General features: G+C 60.9%; 1 protein-coding gene across 8 annotated transcripts in view; it reads left to right on the top strand.

Annotated features, from left to right (window-relative positions):
- The window catches only part of TSNARE1 (t-SNARE domain containing 1), a 113,779-nt gene that overhangs the window by 70,393 nt on the left and 23,337 nt on the right, over positions 1–20,049 (top strand). Inside the window, exons 11-16 of one of the 8 annotated variants that reach the window (XR_016039283.1) lie at positions 573–645; positions 1,892–2,326; positions 3,671–3,899; positions 4,200–4,309; positions 4,440–4,522; positions 7,154–7,205. Coding sequence is in view for 6 of the 8 variants with exons in the window: in XM_055432696.2 (XP_055288671.2) it covers positions 573–645; positions 1,892–2,326; positions 7,154–7,734 (1,089 nt within the window). In the remaining 2 variants the exon portion in view is untranslated. The other 7 variants (XR_016039282.1, XM_055432697.2, XM_055432700.2 and 4 more) reach the window with 7 other exon arrangements.

Below are 20,049 nucleotides of genomic sequence, written 5' to 3'. Positions count from 1 at the left end.
CCATCTGTTTAGCTTCCATCCACCATCCATCCATCCACTATGCATTCCGTGCATCCATCTGTCCATCCACCATCCATCCGTCCACCACCCACTGTCCATCTGCCCACCGTCCACCATCCATCCATCCACCACCCACCACCCACGTGTGCTGGCCGTGCTGGGTGCCAGGTGCACAGAGAGGGGCAGGTTGACCCGTCAGTCGGGGCCGCAGGAGGGGACGAGGTGAGGTGTGCACAGGACCAAGGGGCCTCTACTCTGGATGCCCTCTTCTCTCCTCTGGTCAGGCCTGCGGGTCAGTGTTGGGGACGCCATCCTGCAGCAGACTGCAACCTTCCAGGGGCCAGCGCCACGTCCTCTGCACCCAGCAAGGGAGTTCACGGCTCCGGGATGCTCAGCGTGGGCTTTGACCTTCGGGTTGGGGGACAGTGTTTCAGATCCCAGCAGTGTCTCTGAGTTGAGGGGTGACCCTGGGCTCATTTTTGGTTCTTGGCTGTGAGCACTGCTGAGGGCTGTGACCTTGACCTCTGACCTGTGGCCCCAGGGACCTAACGCCTGTTCTCTTTTTTCCACAGAGCGACCTGTTAGATGTGAACCAGATCATCAAGGACTTGGCCTCCATGGTTTCAGAGCAAGGAGAGGCTATCGGTGGGTACCCACAGCATCCGCCAAGCCACCTGCCGCGCCCTCCCCCAGCTGTCCTCGGGGGCCCTGTGTCTGGCTTCGACCTGAGTCCTTCCAGCAGCTGCCCCAGAAGGGGTGGGCATGGTGTGGCGGGGCTGCCTGGCAGACAGTGGGGCCTGGGCAGGTTCTGGTGGTCCGAGCCTCTGCCGGCTGACCTCTGTGCCCTCCCCCTCGGGTTGGCCCAGCCCCTCAGGAAGGCCAGCCTAGGGATGCCCCCTGAAGGGCGGGCCCCTCCTCATGCTCGTGGGAGCGTCCGGGCTGCCTGCCCCTCATCCCTGCGCCTTCCTCCCAGGAGTGTGTGCGATGGGGACAGGCCGCGCGGGGAGAGCTGTCCTGCCCCTGCGGTGGCCCCGTTCCCCCGTTCCCTCCACGCGAGGGCTCCCACCCCACCAGCCCGACTGTCCAGCTCGTGTGGCTACAAGGCTTTCCTGCTCCTCCCCCCGTGCCCAGGTGCTAGGGGCGGTGCTGGGCCAGAGCCCACAGCCCTCAGGAGCGAGGCGGCTCCCAGTGCCCAGAGACACTTGGTTAACAGGCAGCTTGCGGCTGGGACCCAGGCCTCCCCACACCCCTCTCCAGCCTGTTCCTGGGCTGAGTCGTCGCCTCAGTGGGGCCTGGAGGCCAGGGCAGTGCTGACGCCCAGGAGTGTCCAGTTCCCCAAGAAGCAGCCCGGCTCCCCTCCCCCAGGAGTGTGCTGCACCCCCAGGAGCAGAGCAAATGAGGGGTTTGGGCCATGCTGCCTGCCAGCCCCTCACTGGTCCGCAAGCCTGGGTGCCCACAGGACCTGCGCTCCTGCTCTGGGCAGCTCTGGGCATCACCTGTCTCGTCTCACGGCACCTCTCCTGGGACCTTCCCTGTCTCCACCTGCTCGATTGCCTTTGTGTGTGACTGTCTCAGGGTGGGTGTGCAGAATGCTTTGTACGCTCCAGATGGACACCCAGGTGTTTCCCGGATGGTCACCAGATGGTCATTTGATCCCAGTGATGGGCTGATGAGGAGCGGCTCTGTGCTGGGCGGGGGGCCGGGGAGGACTGACCTCCAGTGCTGTGCCTGCTGGAGGGGTGGGCCCCAGTGCCCAGAGTAGCCACGGCCTGGGACCCCGCTGTGTGCCAGTGTGGGTGTCCCTGGGACGGCGGATGTCGGGTGAGGCCCACGTCCCCCCACAGGGGTGGTGGGGCCAGCCCGCTGCCCTCAGCCTCCGGTGCCTTTCCAGGGTCCAGCAGCAGCAAGGCCTCATGCGGGCGCAGTTCCAGCCCCAAGCCGGCCGTGGCGGCCCTGCTGCCTGGGCGGGGCCCCCACTCACGCACCAAGACGCGGAAGCCCAACTTCAGCCCCCAGGAGACGGAGGTGCTGGTGCAGAGGGTGACGCGCCACTACCCGCTGCTGTTCGGGGCGCTGCGGGGCCCACCCGCCCGCAAACACCGGGTGTGGAGCAAGATCCTGCAGGCGGTGAACGCGCTGGGCTACTGCCGCCGGGACCTGGGCGACGTCAAGCACAAGTGGCGGGACCTGCGTGGGGTGGTGCGCAGGAAGCTGGCCGAGCACCCCCACGCCCCTGCCGTCCTCACACCCGTCGAGCGCATGGTGGCCGAGACCTTCGCGGCCCCGGGCACCCCCGGAAAGGGCCGTGCCGCCGAGCCCCTGTCAAGTAAGTGGCCCCCCACAGCCCGCCCAGAACCTCCAGCAAGGCCCGCTCTGCGTCCAGATGGGGAGGCCGAGGCTCCAGGCCAGGGAGGGGCGCCCCTCGCCCGCATCACTCAGCTGCAGGCCAGGCCAGGCAGTGTCAGGGGCCCTCAGCCTCCCAGGGCACGCTGACCCCAGAGCCCCAGGCCCACTGCCGGTCGCTTCTGTGGCCACTCCTGAGCCTGCCGAGGAAGACGGCTGCCCGGCTGGGTCTTGGCCACCGCCTCCAGCTCCTCCTCCTCCTGCTCCTTGTCCTCCTCCTCTCAAGACACCTCTGCAAGCCCGCCACAGCGCCCTTCCCACAGTAGCATCGGCTCCACCCACAGCTCGAAGCCGGGCCCCGCGGACCCTCACCTCCCCCTTCCTGGGGAGCTGCTGGAAGGACTTTAGGGGAGAAGCTGGAAGCAGGACCAACTACGTCCTGAGGGCTGCCGAGTGGATGGCAGGAGGGCCTGCAGGGACAGCAGGGGCCATCGACGCCCCAGCAGGCCTTTCTGGGGGGTCTGCACCGAACAGGCGGGGGCAGGTCAGAGGTGCACATGGACCCAGGACACGGCCATGCCCTGGGCTGGACTGTCGCAAGCCTGGACGACGGGGCAGGGCCTGCCTGTTGTGGGAAGGCTGCCTATTCTGCTGGCAGAGCCAGCCCTGGCTTCGGGGTGCTGCAGGCGGGCGCACTCTGAGGCCCAGGGGAGCTGGCGGGGGGGTCCCGGGTGCTCAGACCCGTCCTGCCAGGCCCTGCCTGGGAGCGGGGCAGGAGCTCTGGCTATGTTCATGCTGGTGGTTCCAGTGCGTGACGCTTGGTTCTGCAAGTTCCACCATGAGGCCCAGCTCAGCCTGGACGCCCCACCCGCCCTGATGGGCTGGCATCCCGTCCCCCGTGACCCTCAGGCTCTCACCCATCAGGGCAACCAGCTGCTGACCGGTCCCTTAGTGTCCAGGCTGCACCTGCGTTTATGGGCGCCGTCTCTACCTCAGGCCTTGGGTGTGTCAAGGGAGATGTGTTCACTTTTGTTCAGTTGCTTAGTCGTGTCAAACTCTTTGTGACCCCACGGACTGCAACACGCCATGCCTCCCTCTCCATCACCAACTCCCGGAGTTTATTCAAACTCATGTCCATCGAGTCGGTGATGTCATCCCACCATCTCATCCTCTGTCTTCCTCTTCTCCCACCTTCGATCTTTCCCAGCATCAGGGGAGATGTGTGCATGTAGCCATTTCTACCTCTGAGTTTTCACCAAAATGCGTGAATTCAGAGGCTCGTCCTCTCTTCCTAAGAGTTGGCTTGATGTGTGCTTGTGTCTGGCAGGTCAGCCCACGGAGCACCAGCTGGTGTCTGCCGAGGGCTGTGTCCACAGCTGTGGTCACTGCCCGCTTGTCTGGGCAGCACCGAGTCCTTCTCGGGGGGGAGAGGAAACAGCACAGAGAATTGCCCTGGTGTTCCCGGGGGTTCCAGCCCTGTTCCTGCTGGGTCGAGGGCCCTGGTCCTGACTTGCCCCTGCCCTGTGCCTGCCAGCCTGGCTGCGCGTCATCATAGGGTAGGATGCACTCACGGGTGTTTTATCTGATACCGCCTTTTTACTCCTGGTGCCACGGAGGGGTGTCTTCTGGTGTCCTAGGGCGGCTCAGCTGTGCTGCTGGGGTGACGTCTTGGGGGCTCTGCCGACACACCCAGCAGGCCCCTGCCTGAAGCTCCCGGTTCCCGTTTGGAGCTGCATGGTCATCAGAACCAGCTGCTTGGTGCGGGGACACTGGCGGCTGGCACGTGCTGATGTTCTGGGGGGCAGTGGTGTTCCCAGACCCCGATGGCCATCTTCACAGCGGCTCTCTGTGTGCAGAGCTGTTCCCGGGCTGGACTCACCCGTTCTGAGGGGCTGCCAGGCCCTGAGGACAGACAGTGCCAGGCTCTGTCCTGACACTCAGGCGGGCCAGGGCCCATGCTGCGCGGGTGAGTGGTGCCCATCCCCGCAGCCTCTGACCTCTGGAGGCCACACTCCCTGTTTGTGCCTCCCCCAGCCCCCACCCCAGGTGACCGCAGGGTCTCCTCTCGTAATTGCTTGTGTTGTCTTGATTTGCAGATAGTATTGAAGCCGGCCTTGAGGCTGCGTCCTCGCACACAGAGGCGGCCAGTGAGCTCCTCGCTGGAGCCAGCCGGCACCAAGTAAGTCAGTGTGAGGGCACAGCCCTCCGCCCCTGCCCGCGCTGGAGGGGCAGGCCCGCAGGGTCTTCTCTGCGCCCAGGCTGGCTGCTGTTGGGGAGGGGAGAGGTGGAGGTGCGGGCCATGTGCGCAGGGCGGTCAGTCTTGCCTGCCCTGGTCTGCACCCTCACTGAGGCTGTGTCCTGGGCCTCTGCCCACGGCTCAGCGAGCAAGAGGGCAGGGGTGAGGGGCGAGTGGCTCCCTGGGTGGGTCTCGCTGCCGCGTGTGCCGGTGGGGCTGTGGCACCCAGTGGGCGGTACCCGGCTGCACCAACAGGAGGCCCTGTAACTTCGGCTGTCCTGGAGGGTGGGGCGGGGCCGTGGAGAGTGCACCCTGCTGGGCAGGCGCGGGCCAGGTGCGGGGCTGGAGTTGGCGGGGCCTCGCCATTTGGGATGTGTTGGCTGTCTCTGGGGCAGTGAGGACCAATATCTGACCCTCGTTTGCTTGAGGCAGGGCATCAGGCAGCTCTGGGGACACAGTCGTGACGTGAGCCCCTGGCCAGGCCTGGGTCTAGCAGGAAGTGGGCGCCGCAGCCATCCTCTGCCTGTTGCCCGTACCCTAGGTCCCCTGCTCTGTGCCAGACTCTCACTCAGAGACAGCCTCCAGAGCCTGTGTCCCCCAGAGCTCATTTCCTACGGGTGGGGTGGGTGGACGGTGCAGTCCAGTGACATGGGGCCCTGGGCCTGCTGAGGCAGGGAGGGCTTCCTGGGGCGTGCTGAGCAGGAGCAGGGGCAGAGACCGAGGAAGGGCCTGCCCAGGCGGGCTCAGGGTGCCGCGGCCAGGGCGTGGATGCTGTGTGGGCCGTGCCACTGGGGGCAGGGAGGGGCCAGAGAGGTGGTGGACACTGCCCGTGCGCCCCCGGGGCTTTGCGACGTTGGCACTGTGCTGGGAGAGGGACTCAGGTTGCCCTCGGGGAGGAGGGGCGCAGGGCGGGGCCAGCCACAGGGAAGAGCAGCCGCTCCCAGCAGAGCCTCTCTCCCCAGGCCTCTCCCTGTGGGGAGCCTGGAGGCCACTGGACTCCGCGAGGGCACGTCGTGGGGGCGCCCGCTGGGCTCACTGCTGCTGCTCCTTTTTTGCGTTGGGGGCCCCCTGACTCCTCGGTCAGGGCAAGGGTCAGGGCCAGGGTCAAGGCGAGGGTAGGGTATGTGTGACAGCTGGTGCGGCTGCCGGGGGTGGCCCGCGTCTGCAGGGTGGGGCAGGGCAGGGCTGTGGCGTCTGGTGGCGGCTCGGGGCCCTCTGCCCACCCAGCCCACCTCCCAGAGAGCAGGCACCGCCGAAATTGACAAGCATGGTGGGCTCCCCAGGCCCGGCCCCTCCCGGGCTCCCAGAGAGCAGGCACCGCCGAAACTGACAAGCATGGCAGGCTCGTAGGAAGCCTGGCCCGGCCTCTGCCGTGGGAACTTGGAGCTGGACGTTGCCCGCCGAGGGCCTCACTCCCGAAGCCTCAACTCAGGAGAGAAGCAACAAGCCGGCAGGGCGGCTCCCCCTCGTGCCCCCAGGGGCCACCGGGTCAGAAGGATCAGCACGAGCCTGGACCACGGAAGGAGGAGGAGGACGAGGAGGCGGCGGTGGGGCGGCCACCCGTGTTCAGTGCACAGCAGGCTCAGAACCTGGCCTGCCCGTTGCCAGGGGGCGCGTGGGCCCGGTGCTCTGGGGTGACGCTGCACTCCCAAGGTAGGACCCTGCCCCATAGGTGAGGTGAGGGGGGCTCCGCCCAGGAGGTGCAGCCCACATTGGCCACCACGCAGGAAGTACTCCGGCTCCCGCCCACTGCCCGCAGAGTGCTGGAAAGTGTCGGCAGGACAGGCATCATGGCCTCTGGCCTTCCACGTGCAGACAGGGCTTTGAGACCCAGAGGAGAGAAGGGCTTCCCACAGTCATGGCTCCCAAGAGGTGGAGCTGGTTTTGGAGCCCAGTGTGTAGGATTCCAGGTTTCAGCTTTTCTGGTGAAGTGCTGCTTTTATATCCACTCCGCTTATCTTCCTGGACATCCACTTGGTGGCTGGCTGGCTGGACAGACAGATGCATGGAGGGTTGGGTAGATGGATGTATGACTGAACACTTGGAAGGGCATCAACACGAGTGCGTGGATGGACAGACAGAGACGTGGGTGCATGATGGTGGGTGCGTGTTCTGGTGTATGGATGGATGGCTGAGAGATGAACAGTGGATGGACGGGAAGATGCACACGGATGTATGGGTGGACAGAAGGAAGGAGATGGGCTGATGGAGGGACAGGTGGATGCTCGACCAGCAAACGGATGGCAGACAGATGAAGGGATGGATGTGTGGGTGGATGCGCGTAGGTAGACGGACAGACAGGATAGTGGGTAGATGACGGCCAGCTTGGGTGAGCAGACAGATGGCAGCCTGGCAGTGGCACCTTGGCCTTGGAGCCGCCAGGTTGGAGTTTTACCTCAGCATCCCTAGAGGACGTCCTTCGCCCTCTTGGGTCTCAGCGTCCTGTGAGGGCGCTGCTGCCCACCATGGAGGGACCCCGAGAGAGGCCTAGATCGCTGTGTGTCCTGAGGGCCCTCCCGGAACTGTCCGGGTCCCGGCTAGAGAAGGCTCATGTTTCCTGTCTCCCCCTGCTAGCCGACAAGGACGATGAGGCCCCCGGCTGCCTGTGGCTCCCTCTGCGGACGCTGGATGGGCCAAGCCCGCCCGAAGCCGACCCCCTGGACCCCCGAGGAGCCTTCCCCGTGGCCGCCTCCTCCCCCTCCCCACCTGCCTCCCCGGGCTCAGCACCCCCGGCGGCCACACTCCCTGGGCCACCCCACCCCTTGCCGCCCGCCTCGGCAGGATCCCAGCCCTCCGGGATGGCCGCGGGGGCCGAGGCCTCGGAGCTGGAGCGGTGGCTGCTGGATGTGCAGCGAAGGCAGGGTGCCCTGCTCAGCACCTGGTCCCAGCAGCAGAGCACGCTGATGGCCCAGCAGAACCTGCTGCTGGAGCGGCTGACTGAGCAGAGCCAGCGGCTGGCCGACGGTGTTGAGGCGCTCACCCAGACCCTGGGGAGGCTGGTGGAGGCCCTCCCGGCCTGGGGCGCCTCGCCCGCCAGCCCCGGCGGCTCCCCGGGGGTCGGGACCATCTGCAGGCCTGCCGGAGCCTCCCAAGGCAGCCGCACTGGCCCGGAGGCCTTCTCAGGGATGATCCTAAAGGTGGAGGAGGAGACCTAGAGTCCGAGCCCCACGGGCCCTCGATGGAGCTGGAGAGGACATGGGACATCGCCAGCATGCCTCTTCCATCCTGCCGTCGCCTGTGGGCCCAGTGACCCCAGGGAGCGCCAGAGCGAGGTCTGCTCAGGGACGACGCGGGGGACGGCAGAGCCCCTGCCCTCCCATCCGGCATGTGCGCGCGGGCATAGCACCCCTGGACCACCGCCCGGCACAGTGACCCTGGGAGTGTGCCTTGGCCGGGCACCCAGAAGACACCCAGCGTGTGCCCCGGAGTGACTCCTGGAAGCCCTGCTGCTCTGCAGGTGTACAGACTGGGGTGGGGGCTGGGCCCCCGCGTCTGCTTGGTTTTGTCCTAAGGGACCCACCCCTGAGGGTCTGCGGTGATTGTTTATGTCTATGATGTGAAGTACATGTGTGCAGAAATGTTCCTTGGTACTGGACGGGGTGGGATGCCATTTTATACCTACTGACTCTTTTTGGAAAAAATATTTTTCTTATATAAATATAAAATAACAATATTAAAAAAAACAAAAGCGGAGACAGTGATGAGGATGACGCTGACAGAAAATGAGATGGAACTGGTCTGTCCTGGTGGTGGTCTGTCCCCTGTGCTCGCCCGCAGGCAGCCCTCAGCCCTCCCTGGACTTGTGATCTCCCCTTGGGGCAGCCCCAGGAGGCAGGCTCACGGCCAGCCACGCACCTCTGGTGGTGGTCAGGGCCCTTGTGGCCCTGAGGCCGGGCTCCCCTCTGGCTTCCCCTTTGCCTCCTTCTCTGGACTTGTGATAACAGCCTTTTCCAGAAGTAGGAAGCTGAGGTCCTGGCAGGAACTGGACAGCATGCCGGAGCCCGGCTTGGAAGGAGCTGAGCGCAGAGTGGGACCTACACAGAGGGAAGGATGTTTCCTGGTTTCACTGTTCCCCGTGGAGCCAGCGGCGAGTCAGTAACTCTTGTCCACAAAAGCGCTTGAGTTGCTTAGTGGCCCTTCCAGCCCTCTCTAGTGTGGCCAGCATCCTTGCAACCTCCTCGTCCCTGTAGTCAGACGTCACCAGGTGTTCTCTGTGGTGGCCTTTCCTGCTGCCCTGCAAAGGGGTGTATCTCAGGTCTTCTCTTGGTGGATAAACTGCAGGTTAGGGGTGGTTCAGACTGTAAAGAGTCTGCCAGCAATGCAGGAGACCTGGGTTCAATCCCTGGGTCGGGAAGATCCCCTGGAGAAGGAAATGGCAACCCACTCCAGTACTCTAGCTTGGAAAATCCCATGGACGGAGGAGACTGGTAGGCTATAGTCCATGGGGTCACAAAGAGTCGGACACGACTGAGAGACTTTACTTTTACTAGGAGCTCACGTGGGAAACAAGATTAACGTGGAAAAAGCTGTTTTTGTAAAGGCTTTGCTGGTTTGCAGGGAGAAGCGAAATAGCCAGGTTTGTCCCCTCCCTGCGACCCCCTCACCTCCCCAGTCACCCCAGCACAGCCGGAGGCAGCTCAGAGGCCGGCCCTGAGATCCGGGGTCCCGGCAGATGGGTCTCTCTGAGGGAAGTACCCGCAGGCCTTTGGGGGGCCCTCAGAGAGAGGAAGAAGCGTCATGTGAGCCCATGGGCAGCAGTCATGTAGTCTGCAGGGGGTAGGAGGGCCAGCATCGCAGAATAACAGGTTCAGGCCCGCCAGGTGCAGAGTTCAGGTGCGGAGGTCTGCACCACGGGACCTGAGCAGGTGACTGTATTGGAATTTGAGGCTTTTAGAGGGGATCGAGGTGAAGTGGGATCCCTGGGGCGACTTCTGTCTCAGCATGAAGAATTGAGGACAGAGACGCGTTGGGGGATGGCTGCGTGAGGGCCCGGTGAGGCAGCCAGCCACACGCTGGGGGAGAGGTCTGCCCACCCTCGTCTCCGACCTGCCTCTAGGACAGGGGTGGGTGGGGGTTGCATTTTTGTTAGAGCTGCCGAGTCTGTGTTATTTGATTCGGCAGGCAGCTGCAAACTGGCCCGTGCACACCCCCGAGGAATCAAGCAGATACCTAACGTAAGATAGTTTCTAAGCAATATTTTTAAAATGAGGTGAAGTCACAAAGGTGAGTAGTAGTAACATGATCAGAAGTGACCCAGCGTGTCTGGAAAGGGCCAGTGACAACTTTTAAGAACAAAGAACCTGGCGGGGAGCCTGGCGGCATCCTTGGTCACAGATGATGTGTGAGGCTTGGTTGGAGAAATAGCAACACGATAGGGGACCTCAGAAAGTGGGAAGGGTGACAGAGAGATGAAAGGGTGCAGAGGACCAGAAATCCAGCCTGGGTCTGGGCAGGGTCCCAGGAGAAGAAACTCGAAGGAGGAAAGGTGCATGGCCCCCTGACCCGCCATCCTGCAGGGGGGCATGCACAACACCGGGTAGCTCCACGTGGTGGGAGGCTGGCTCAGGAAGGGGGACAGAGTGACAGCCCTCACCCTTCCAGCTCAGTCACAGGCTCAGCAGTGGAGGCTGTGGGGAGACCAGACCCAGAGAGGGGCTGTCACCTGGATTCAGACCCCCGGGCAAAGCCATCTCTCAGGACGAAGAGGACTGAAAGCTTGAGGGTTTGTTGCCGAGAGACTTTGACAGGAAGAGCCTCTGAAGGGTGGACTTAAGGATGGTCCCAGGAGGAAGGTCTGACATGGGCAATGAGCCAGTAAGCTGGTCAATAAAGGACTCAGATAATGAAACCGTTTCATATTAAGCAGTGATCTTTGACTGTAATGTCTAATTTGCATGAGTCAGTGTTTAGAAAAGACAGAACAGCAATGGGACAATGATAGTGTATTGTTTGTAAAGTGATTACATTATTAATTTTGGTATCTGTTAGTAGCTATACGTGGTTAAAAACTCAAGGATTCCTTCACTGAAGTTAAAAACTTAAACTCTGCAAATGACCCTGTTAATAGGCTAAAAAGGCAAGCTACTTACTGGGAGAAAATGTTTGTATATCACATATCTGACATAGGACTTGTGTCCTGAATATATTAAGAGCTCTCTAACTCTAGCAACAAGAAAACAAACACTTGAATTAGAAAATTTGGGCAAAAGATTTGAGCAGATCCTTCACCAAAGAAAATAGATAGGAAAAAAGGAATAAGAATGCAACTAAGCAGACAAAACTCATTTACTGAATAAAAAAGGGGGAAAAGAGAAATTAGAATAATATAGAAGAAGACAATAGGATAAATAGAAAGCCCGCGGCAAACCCTTGGTATCGTGTCCAGTAAACAGATTAACGTGGGGTGGATTAAAAGAGCCCATTAAATGTCGAGAATCAACAGGTTGTAGGGAAAAACATCTCTCTTTGCCATTTACAACTAATCCAGTAAAACGTAAGGACAGGACGGTGAGAAAGTGTAAGAAAGGCATGGCGGTCAGAGCTGGGAAGAGCATGAGCGGCTAGCCCAGCTTCGGACAAGAGTTTACATGAAGACAAATATAACTGCTATCAATATCACTCATATGAGTAAATATCAATATATTAAAGAGGATAGTGTGGCCGGTTCAGCTCTGCAGGAGGATGAAAAATCCTTCATCTCTGTACACTTAAAATGAGCTCCAAATAGATGGGTAAAGCCGGAACTGCCTGCCGGCAGAGGGAATCCGTCCTGAGAGGAAGGTGTCAGCGCGGGCATGGAGACGGGGATTTAGTGAAGACGGGCGGCTTCAGTGATAACTGGCAGCTGGCTCACCAGGCCCGCAAACAACACTCAGCAGACCACACCCAGTCTTCCCCCAGACGCCTGGGTTTTGTCATGACTTAGGTCGAAGACCAAGTGTCAGCAGACTTCAGAGAATCAGTGAATGGGTGAAACACTGCAATTATTAAAAAATGCAGTTAGGAAAATCCTCTCATTAGATAGCATCAGCACAAAATAAAAAGAAAAATTTCCTTGTATGTTGGGAAATATTTTAAACAGTTCTAAATAATTGGGAGGTCGAAGAAGAATAAATCATTAATGGATATGTAAAAAGACATAATTGAATAATAATGAAAATACTGCATATCAAAATCTGGGGTACTTCAAAGGAAATTAATAGCCTTAAATGCTTATACAACAAAAAGAGAAAGGCTGGAAATTAATGAATTAAGATATTAAAAAGACATTAAATAAGAGTAAAATGACTACAGAATAAACCCTGAGAAATTAGAAGATTATAGAGACAAAGCAGAATTTATTACTGACGCTCCAATACTTTGGCCACTTGATGCGAAAAGCTGACTCACTGGAAAAGACCCTGATGCTGGGAAAAATTGAGAGCAAGAGGAGAAGGGGGCGACAGAGGATGAGATGGTTGGATGGCATCCCCAACTGAATGGGCATGCATATGAGCAAGCTCCTGGAGACAGGGAGGGACAGGGAAGCCTGGCAAGCTGCAGCCCATGGGGTCACAGAGTCGGACACCACAGAGCACCTGAATGAAAATAACAAGAGCTGGCTCTTTGAAAAGACCATGAAAATAGGCAAACCACTAGTAAGGTTGGTCGGGCATTGAAAGAACAGACACGAGGCTGGGCTCCGGGGGCCCCCGGCCCCCAGGACAGCGCTCAGCACGAGCCTGTGCTTGGTCAGCACACACCGCGTTGGCTCCTGCACCTCTTGACTGCCCAGGTGTGGACATGGCTGGGGCATCAGAGGCACCAGGAGGCAAAACGGCGCAGTTCTGATCAGGGAAGATTAGAGATGCAGGAAGAAGGAAGGTCTCCAGTGGGCCAGGCCCGGTGTCCGGTGCAGGCCTGAGGAGCGAGGGCACCTGAATTCATCCAAGTCCAGCAAAGCGCAGGGCTCGCGAAGGGCCCTCCAGGCAGCCTGGCCCAGGCCCAGTGCCTCCAGGGAGGATGAGGAGGGACTCCCCGGCAGGAGTCCTCTGTCCTGTCCCCAGTGACAGGATGTCGTGACCTGAGAGCCACGAGGCCTCGCCTGGGCAGTGGGTGTGGGCCCTGCTGCCCTGGATGGGCTGGGAGCCCACCCTGGGGGGAGGGGAGGCTGCCTTTTAATTTGGAGCAAGCTGGGTAAATAAGCAGCGATTGGATTTGCCAAAGCCTGAGCTCCTGGGTACTGAGAACACCAGAGAATCTCATTCTCGTGATTGCATTGTTATAGATTCTCCCTGCCATCTGCTGAGAAATGTCAATGTGAATTGGTTGTCAGGCGCAGGGAGGGACAGCTGGCGGGGCTACGGGGCGAGGTGGGGCCGGGAGGGTGATCCTCACTCGGGCCTCGGGCGGGGCCCTTTCCCACCCTGCTCTGTTTGCTCCTCCAGTCCCCCTTGAAGTGATTGCCAGCAGAAACAGAACCCCAGGCAAACATTGAAATCATTCTGCTCATTACTGGGTTCGCTGCGCCTGGGTGGATGGGCAGAGGTCACAGGCATAGCACAGAGAAACTGGGGAGCCCTGCACCCCACTCTGCCCCACATGCCCCCATGTCCTTGGCAACTCGGAGCAGCTTCAGTTTGGGTAGGTCTGCGTTCAAGCTGGTGGCCTAGCTTCAGTGTGACTCTGTGGGCTGTCCCTGTCCCCACCGAACGCCCCCTGCAGTTCTCGGGCAGGCGTGGGGACCAGACCTGGGTGGGGGGCACCTTGAGCCCACAGTCAGGGAGCGGCTCATGTCCTGGGGCCCACGGTGGGCGGCTGCAGCCGTGAGCGAGGCCCCGTCACCCTTTCTTGACCCTGGAAGAAGTCTGCTCAGGGGAGGGGGGCCCGCCCTTGGGAGTGGGCTCAGCCCTGATTTAGGGCCCCCTGCCGAGTTCTTCCTGCTGCACTAACCTCACGAGTAGAGCTCCCTGTGAGTATGGGAGTTCAGCCGGGTGCTGGCGGCCAGCCTGGCGCACGCCCCCGATTTGTAGACCAGGGTCAGGGATGTCCTTGAGGCCGGAGAGGAAGTGCTACAGAGATGACTGAAATGCCAGCCCCGTGGGCCAGACCTGGATGGAGGATAAATCCCCATGGCCTCCCAAGGGGGAAGGAAGTGTCTCAGGGCAGTGTGTGCGTGCTCCCTCGCTCAGTCATGTCTGACTCTTTGCAACCCCATGGACTGTAGCCCATCAGGCTCCTCTGTCCATGGGCTTCTCCAGGCAAGAATCCTGGAGCGGGTTGCCATTTCCTTCTCCAGGGGATCTTCCTGATGCAGGGTTTGAGCCCGCATCTCTTTTGTCTCCTGCATTGGCAGGTGGATTCTTTAACACTGAGCCACCTGGGAAGCCCCTGAGGGGTGGTGGGACTGTCTTAAGGTAGAAGTGCCTGCCCCCTGCTTCCCTCCAACCCTGAGGAGTACCTTTGAACCCCCAAGATGAGAAGAGTCTCACCCTCTGCTCAGATGAACCCCATGAGGCCAGACGGTGAAGGCTCATCCGGGACTCTGAGACACACAGCCAGCAGTGCTCACAGCCCGGGAGGGGCCCGGGGCGCGCAGGCCCTCGGTGGGTGCCCATTGTGTGCGTGTGTTCAGGCGTGTTGTGCTGCGCAGGAAGTTTACATGTGTTCAGTGTGTGTTGATGTGCCTGTGCACTGGTGTGCAGAGGTGTGTGCGCCTTGCTTGCCTCGTGGGCAGGGTTGGGAGCCTGGAGATGGGTGTGGTCCACTTCCTGGATGGGGTGCCAGGTGTGCAGAAGGGCTTCTCCAGGAGGCAGCTGATCTGCAGGAGGCAGAAGAGAGAGCTGGACTCGGGGCAGAGGAGGGGCTGCACACCCGGGGCCAGGCCTCCAGCCTCTGCGCTGCCCATCCTGCCCCGGGAGGAGGCGGGGCGCCGGCCTGTCCCTCACAGTTCCCGGCCTCTGGTCAGACAGACCCCTCTCCAAGGTGGGTCTGTGGAGAGCCCAGGCCCTGTCCACAGCGCCCCCGGCCCCCAGCCTCCAGGCGGCCCTCCTAACAGAGCTTCCTCCTGGGCTGACAGTCCCAGGCTGAGCATCCGAGAGCAGGGTGGGCAGGTGGGGGGCCAGGGGTCCTGCAGAAAGACTCTGGTCTGGGGGAGGCGGGAGGCTCCCGGAGGCAGTGCCTGGCGTTGGCCCTGTCCCAGTGCGGACTGACCGGCTGGCTGTCCAGGGTGCCAGGCTCACAGAGGACTCGGGCTCATGCCAGTGGCCCCAGCGTCTCCCCTGCAGGACCTCCCTGCCCTTGCCCCTGCGCCTGGCCGCTCTGCCGTGGGGAGGGCTGTGGGGACCCCTGACCCCTGGAGAGGAAGGAGGCTCAGGCTGCGGTCACCCCCGGGTGGGAGCTGGGCTGGGAGTGGGGAATTGACTCCTTCAGAGAGGTGACAAGGGGACACCGCCCCTCGGCGGGGTGACGGGGATGGCTGTGTGCGTGGGAAGGTCCCTTTCAAGGCAGAAACAATGCAGTTTTGAAGTGGTAGGGAATTTGGGCTCATTTTCAGCAGCTGTATGCAAATTGAATGCAAATGACCCTGCCTCCCTTCCAGTACCCGGGAGAGGCACGGGAAAACGGGGGTCTGGAGAACCAGATCAGCCCAGCATCCTGTCTGCATCCATAGCAAGAACCCCCTTCTTCAGAAGCCAGCCGAGTAGGGACCCTGCTGCTTCTGTAACATGTGAGGACGGCCCTTGGAGTCCAACAGACTGGGCTCTAGTCCCCGCGCTTCGGTGACCACCCGTATATGACTCTGAGCACATCGCTGACTCTCTCTGCTCTTTGTTTTTCTTTGCTGTGAAACACAAACTGGTAATGCTGGTTGCCTGGGGAGCACTGAACACAGTGACGCGTTCTGATGGTGGTGGTGGTGATGATGGTGATGACGGTGGTGGCAATGGTGATGACAGAGGTGGGGATCAGGCTGTGATGGCGATTTGGGGATAAGAGCAAGTCCTCCACAACAGGTCTGGGACCAACCCTGGGAGAAGGGAGAAGAAAGTGATCTCTGTCTGTGAGATGCTTGGATCGTTTGCGGAGGCCTCCCCAAGGTGGGGCTGACATCCTAACTTGTGTCCTTACCCTCCAACCCCCGGAGGCCTCTGTCCCTAAGAGCTCTGCTCTCCACAATGCCTCCACTGTCGCCTTGCCCTTTGGGGCTGCCGGCGTGCCTGACTTAGGGAGGCTGTGACATTGGCCTGTGGACCTTCCTTTCCAGAGTCCCTGCAGTGCCAGGAGGGTGGTGCAGGTTGGGGGGGGGTGGAAGCACAGGGAGGACGGCACGTGCTCCTGGCCCTCTCCCCTGCCGGCCCCACAGGACACACCCTGCGCTCGGTGCAGATGGCGGCCCCCAGCTCCCCGGGCAGGCACGTGTGCGTCTCTACCCTCCTGGCCGACAGCACAGGTCAAGTGCAGCGTGAGTGTCCTGGACCTGCCGGAGGAGCTGCTGTGCTCCCCACCGCGCAGTGAGGGTGGTCAGGGGTGGAGCTACAGCATGCGGAGCCCTAGAGCGTGGCCGGTCCCTGTCCTGCTCTCATGACAAATAGCCACTGTTGCCCACTTTGTGGATGTGGGGCTGAAACTCAGGAAAAGCCAGCACTTGCCCCAAATCATGCAGCTGGCGACAGGGCGGGGTCAGAGTTTGAATCCAGGTCTCTGATGTCTGGGCTTACCTGCACATCTCAGGATTTCTGACTGAACCAGGCGAGTGTCGTGCTGGAAGGACCTGGCAGTGGGAGGAACTGGGGGAAATGGCCACAGAGAGACGGGGTGCAAGGGTCCGGGGTGGCAGCCCCCATCCCACCCACCATGCACAGACATGGCTTCAGAGTGCTCTGGCAGCCCGGGGAATAATTGTCCCGTCCATCACCTTGAGCTGCTGGAGGTGGTCCGGAGAGGGTGGTGGGCTTGGCTTGGGGGAGCAGCTCCTCAGTGGAGAGAGGGGCAAGGCTGGGGCGATGGGGAGGCCTCCAAGCCAGGCCTCAGAACACACAGGCTGCCTGGAGGCCGGCCACAGCCCCAAGGCTTGGATCCTAGAGGAATCCAGCTGGCTGGACCCTGCCTTCTGCAAGCAGATATAGATTGTTTCATTGAAAACCTCAGTGCTACCAGGCCCACGGGACCGGCCCTCAGCTCTCCTGTGCTTTCTGCTGGGAAAGAAGGGGAGAGGGAGGCAGAACTGTAGCCTCTGCAGTGAGAAGCCGGGACTCTCTGCGTGGAATTGATTGCTATCCCTGGAACAGGCTCAGCTCTTACTGCAGCCCTTTCCCAGGCTGGCCTCAGGTCTGAAGGGGTCTGGGGGCCACGGGGATGAGGGGTCGGTGGGCAACCATGGTGGGGTGACCTCAGACTTCCTACCTGCCTCATCCCTGGCTTGTCCCCGGCCCTGTAGGTCGTGTCCCTGCTGCCGTTACTGCAACATCACACGTGTGAAGTCACAGCCGGCAGCGGCCAGGCGGGCACCCTGTCATCCACCTCTGAAGCCCGTCCTGCCACGGAGTCTGTCCTTTCCGAGTCAGCATCACCTGCCCGTCCAGTCTCCCCCAAATGCCACCTGCCCTGGGAGGGACTGGACTGGGCTCCTCATCTGTGTGAGGGCTCAGACGCCATCCTCCAAGGCGGGAGGCACAGGGCATGGTGGAGGGAGCTTGTGTCCCAGCTCTGTGCATCCCCTCCTCCTCAGCCGATCCTCACGTCTGCCCTCTGCGGGGCAGGCAGGAGGCAACATGCCCACTGTACAGAAGAGATGGCCGGGGTGTGGGGAATGGTTGGGGGCACCCAGTGCAAGGAAGATCCCTGAATGGGGATGCGAAGCTGAGGCCAGCCCTGGGCCTGATGTGGGTGTGATGGCGGCAGTGACCACAGTAAGTGACAGGGGAGCCTGCAGGGCTGTCTGGTCCTGACCAGCTCCTCCCAGGGGAGGAATGGAGCTTAGAACTGACCCAACTTGAGTTCTGGCTGTGTTAGTTACTTGCTGTGTGACTTTGATGAGGCCTCGTACGATCTCTGAGCCATTCTCCTTGTCTGGAAGTATCCCCTTGCCCAGGAAAACTGCCAGTAACGCTCACTGGGAAGCCAGCACAGGCAGGCCTTCTTGCAGTGAGCACTGTCTCCGCCAGCACCATCGTGGAGGCGGAGGGCAGGACCCCAGCCTCAGACTATCCGCGAGGAGAGAAGAAGCCCAGAGAGGCTCAGAGCCTTGGCCTGGGTCACACAGACCGTCGCGGGCTCAGCCTGGATGGAAACCCTGGTGCCTGCGTCCTGGCCGTGCTCCTCCACCTGCTGCCAATGCATTATTAATCCGGCCCTCCTTGGAAGACAAGCAGCATGTCTGTTTACCTCTTGACAGCAGAGATGGGGAACAACAAAATTAAACCAAACAAACCGCCCAGACATCAAACAAGCTCTCCCTCTGAGCGCGTGCTCTGCAGATGGAAGGACGGGCGTGGAGCGCGGCTGCCGGGAATGAGGACACGGTCTCTCCGGCGAATCACGGGCCTGTCTGTCTCCAGGGCTGGAGTGCTTCGGCCTAACCAATGCTTTCAGTGGGCAGGGGCGCCAGGCAGTCCGCCCGGGGTGGGCAGGTGTCCTGATTGGCAGAAGCTGCTGGCCAGATGTCCCGGACGCATGGGGCGGGGAGGGATGTGAGCAGGACCCACGGTCCCCACGCTCTGCCCTCAGCCTCCTGTACTTCCCAAACAGTGAGGCCCAGCTCTCCTTCCGGACTGTGGCTTTTGGGGGGTTGGCTTCTCCTTCTCAGCCCCAGCTGGTGGGTACCATGAGCCCCGAGAAGCCCCAAGTGGGCACTGTCAGATGAGTCCTGGAGGTCTGGGTCAGAATCTGCAGAACAGGGGTCTGACTGAGGTGAGGGTGGATGATAAGTCTGATGGTCTGACCCCATCCCTTGGCCTCTGTGTGTTCCTGGGTCTTGGCGTCCCCAGCCTGTGAATGAGCCGCAGCGAGAGTGTGTCAGGCGAGGGCATCAGCACCGTGGACAGAGGCAGGGCGGCCGGACGCCGGGTCGTCCTTTAGGACTGTCCTCCTCTACGGGCTCAGACCCCAGGCCAGGGGGCAGTGTCTTACATTCGTCAGTCTGCGAGGCCCTGGGAGGGAAAGGACGATCACTAAGCACTGTCCCTCCCCTTAAGAGGCTCTACCTGTTTCCCTGGTGTGCCCCCCTGAAGCCCCAGGGTCGGAGCTTTGTGCACATCGAAGAGGCAGGGGTGGCGGTTAAGCTAACCCCTGCCTGCACCACCAGCGCCAGTGGCCCACCCAGCCTCACACATCAGGGAGGTCCTGGGCACACACACTCCGTGTTCCCCACTTCCCTCCCCACCCCATCGGTTCTTCACCACGGCTTCAGGAACATCTGATGACAGCTCATTAGTGATGCTGTCAACAGGGTTGACAAAAAGGCTCGGAAGAGGAAACCGAAGCGAGGGGACGGCTCTGATCCTGGATTGTTAAGCCGTCCCGATGCTGTCACTGCGAGCGAGGCTTCTGCCACGCGGGCGGCCAACGGCGTTGACGGCTGCTTCCCTTCCCGCTGGTCCAGCCTGCACTGCCGTCTGCCGGAAAAGGGGTCTGGGGTCTAGCTTGGTGCCCCCACACCAGAAGCATCGGCACCTGGAGGATTTCAGCTTGCTCCTGCCCTGGGGAGGGAGCCTCGCTCTGGCGCGGTGTCAGCTGTGCAGAGCTCTCCTGTTCCCCGGGTTTGCATCTTCTTTCAGAACGCCGTCACCTCTGGCAGGAGAATAGATGTGAAAACCGGAGAGGAGTATGTGGCTGCGAGCCTGAGGGTTCTGAGTGGGGTTGGTCAACTCAGGGCCTGCCCGAGTTACAGACCAGCTCACACTCCTCACCAAGCCGCCAGCCGCAGCACCAGCTGGGCTGTGCTGGCCACTTCGGAGAAGGGGGTGAGAGGCTGGAGAGGCCTCAAGGGCCGCCGAGGGTCACATGGCTGGCTGGCGGCAGGATCTCCAGTCCCTCTGTTAAACAGGGCTCCTCCCGCTCCTCCCTGTGTCAGTCAGCGCAGGCTGTTCGGCTGCAGTAACAAATGAAGCCAAGGCTGGGTTTGGTTCTCGCTTGTGTTGCAAACCCATAGCCGGATGGAAGTGCCTTTGCTCCTGTGTTTGACTCTGGAACCCAGACCGGTGGGCGGCCTCCCCTTGCCAGGCTCACGGCAGATGAGAGCAGTGGAAGACTTGAACAGAAGCTTTGAGGGTCTTTGCTAGGGAGCAGCAAGTGACACTTTGCCATGCTGCACCCACTGGGCCCTTCACAGGCCAGAGCGGGGCTGGCGGGGCTGCAGTGGGTAGTCCTTCAGGGAGGGAGGGAAGGGCCCAAGAGAAGGGCTGTGTGTTTTTGAATGATGGTCCAAACCTCCCCCTGCTCAGAATTGTACCCCTACCCCCAGCAAGCCACCTCCACCCCAAATTCCATCG

The sequence above is a fragment of the Moschus berezovskii genome, chromosome 16, assembly GCF_049115385.1.
Source record: "Moschus berezovskii isolate FMDL1 chromosome 16, NW_MosBer_1.0, whole genome shotgun sequence".
NCBI lineage: Eukaryota > Metazoa > Chordata > Mammalia > Artiodactyla > Moschidae > Moschus > Moschus berezovskii.
This window is presented reverse-complemented; position numbering and strand designations above follow the sequence as displayed.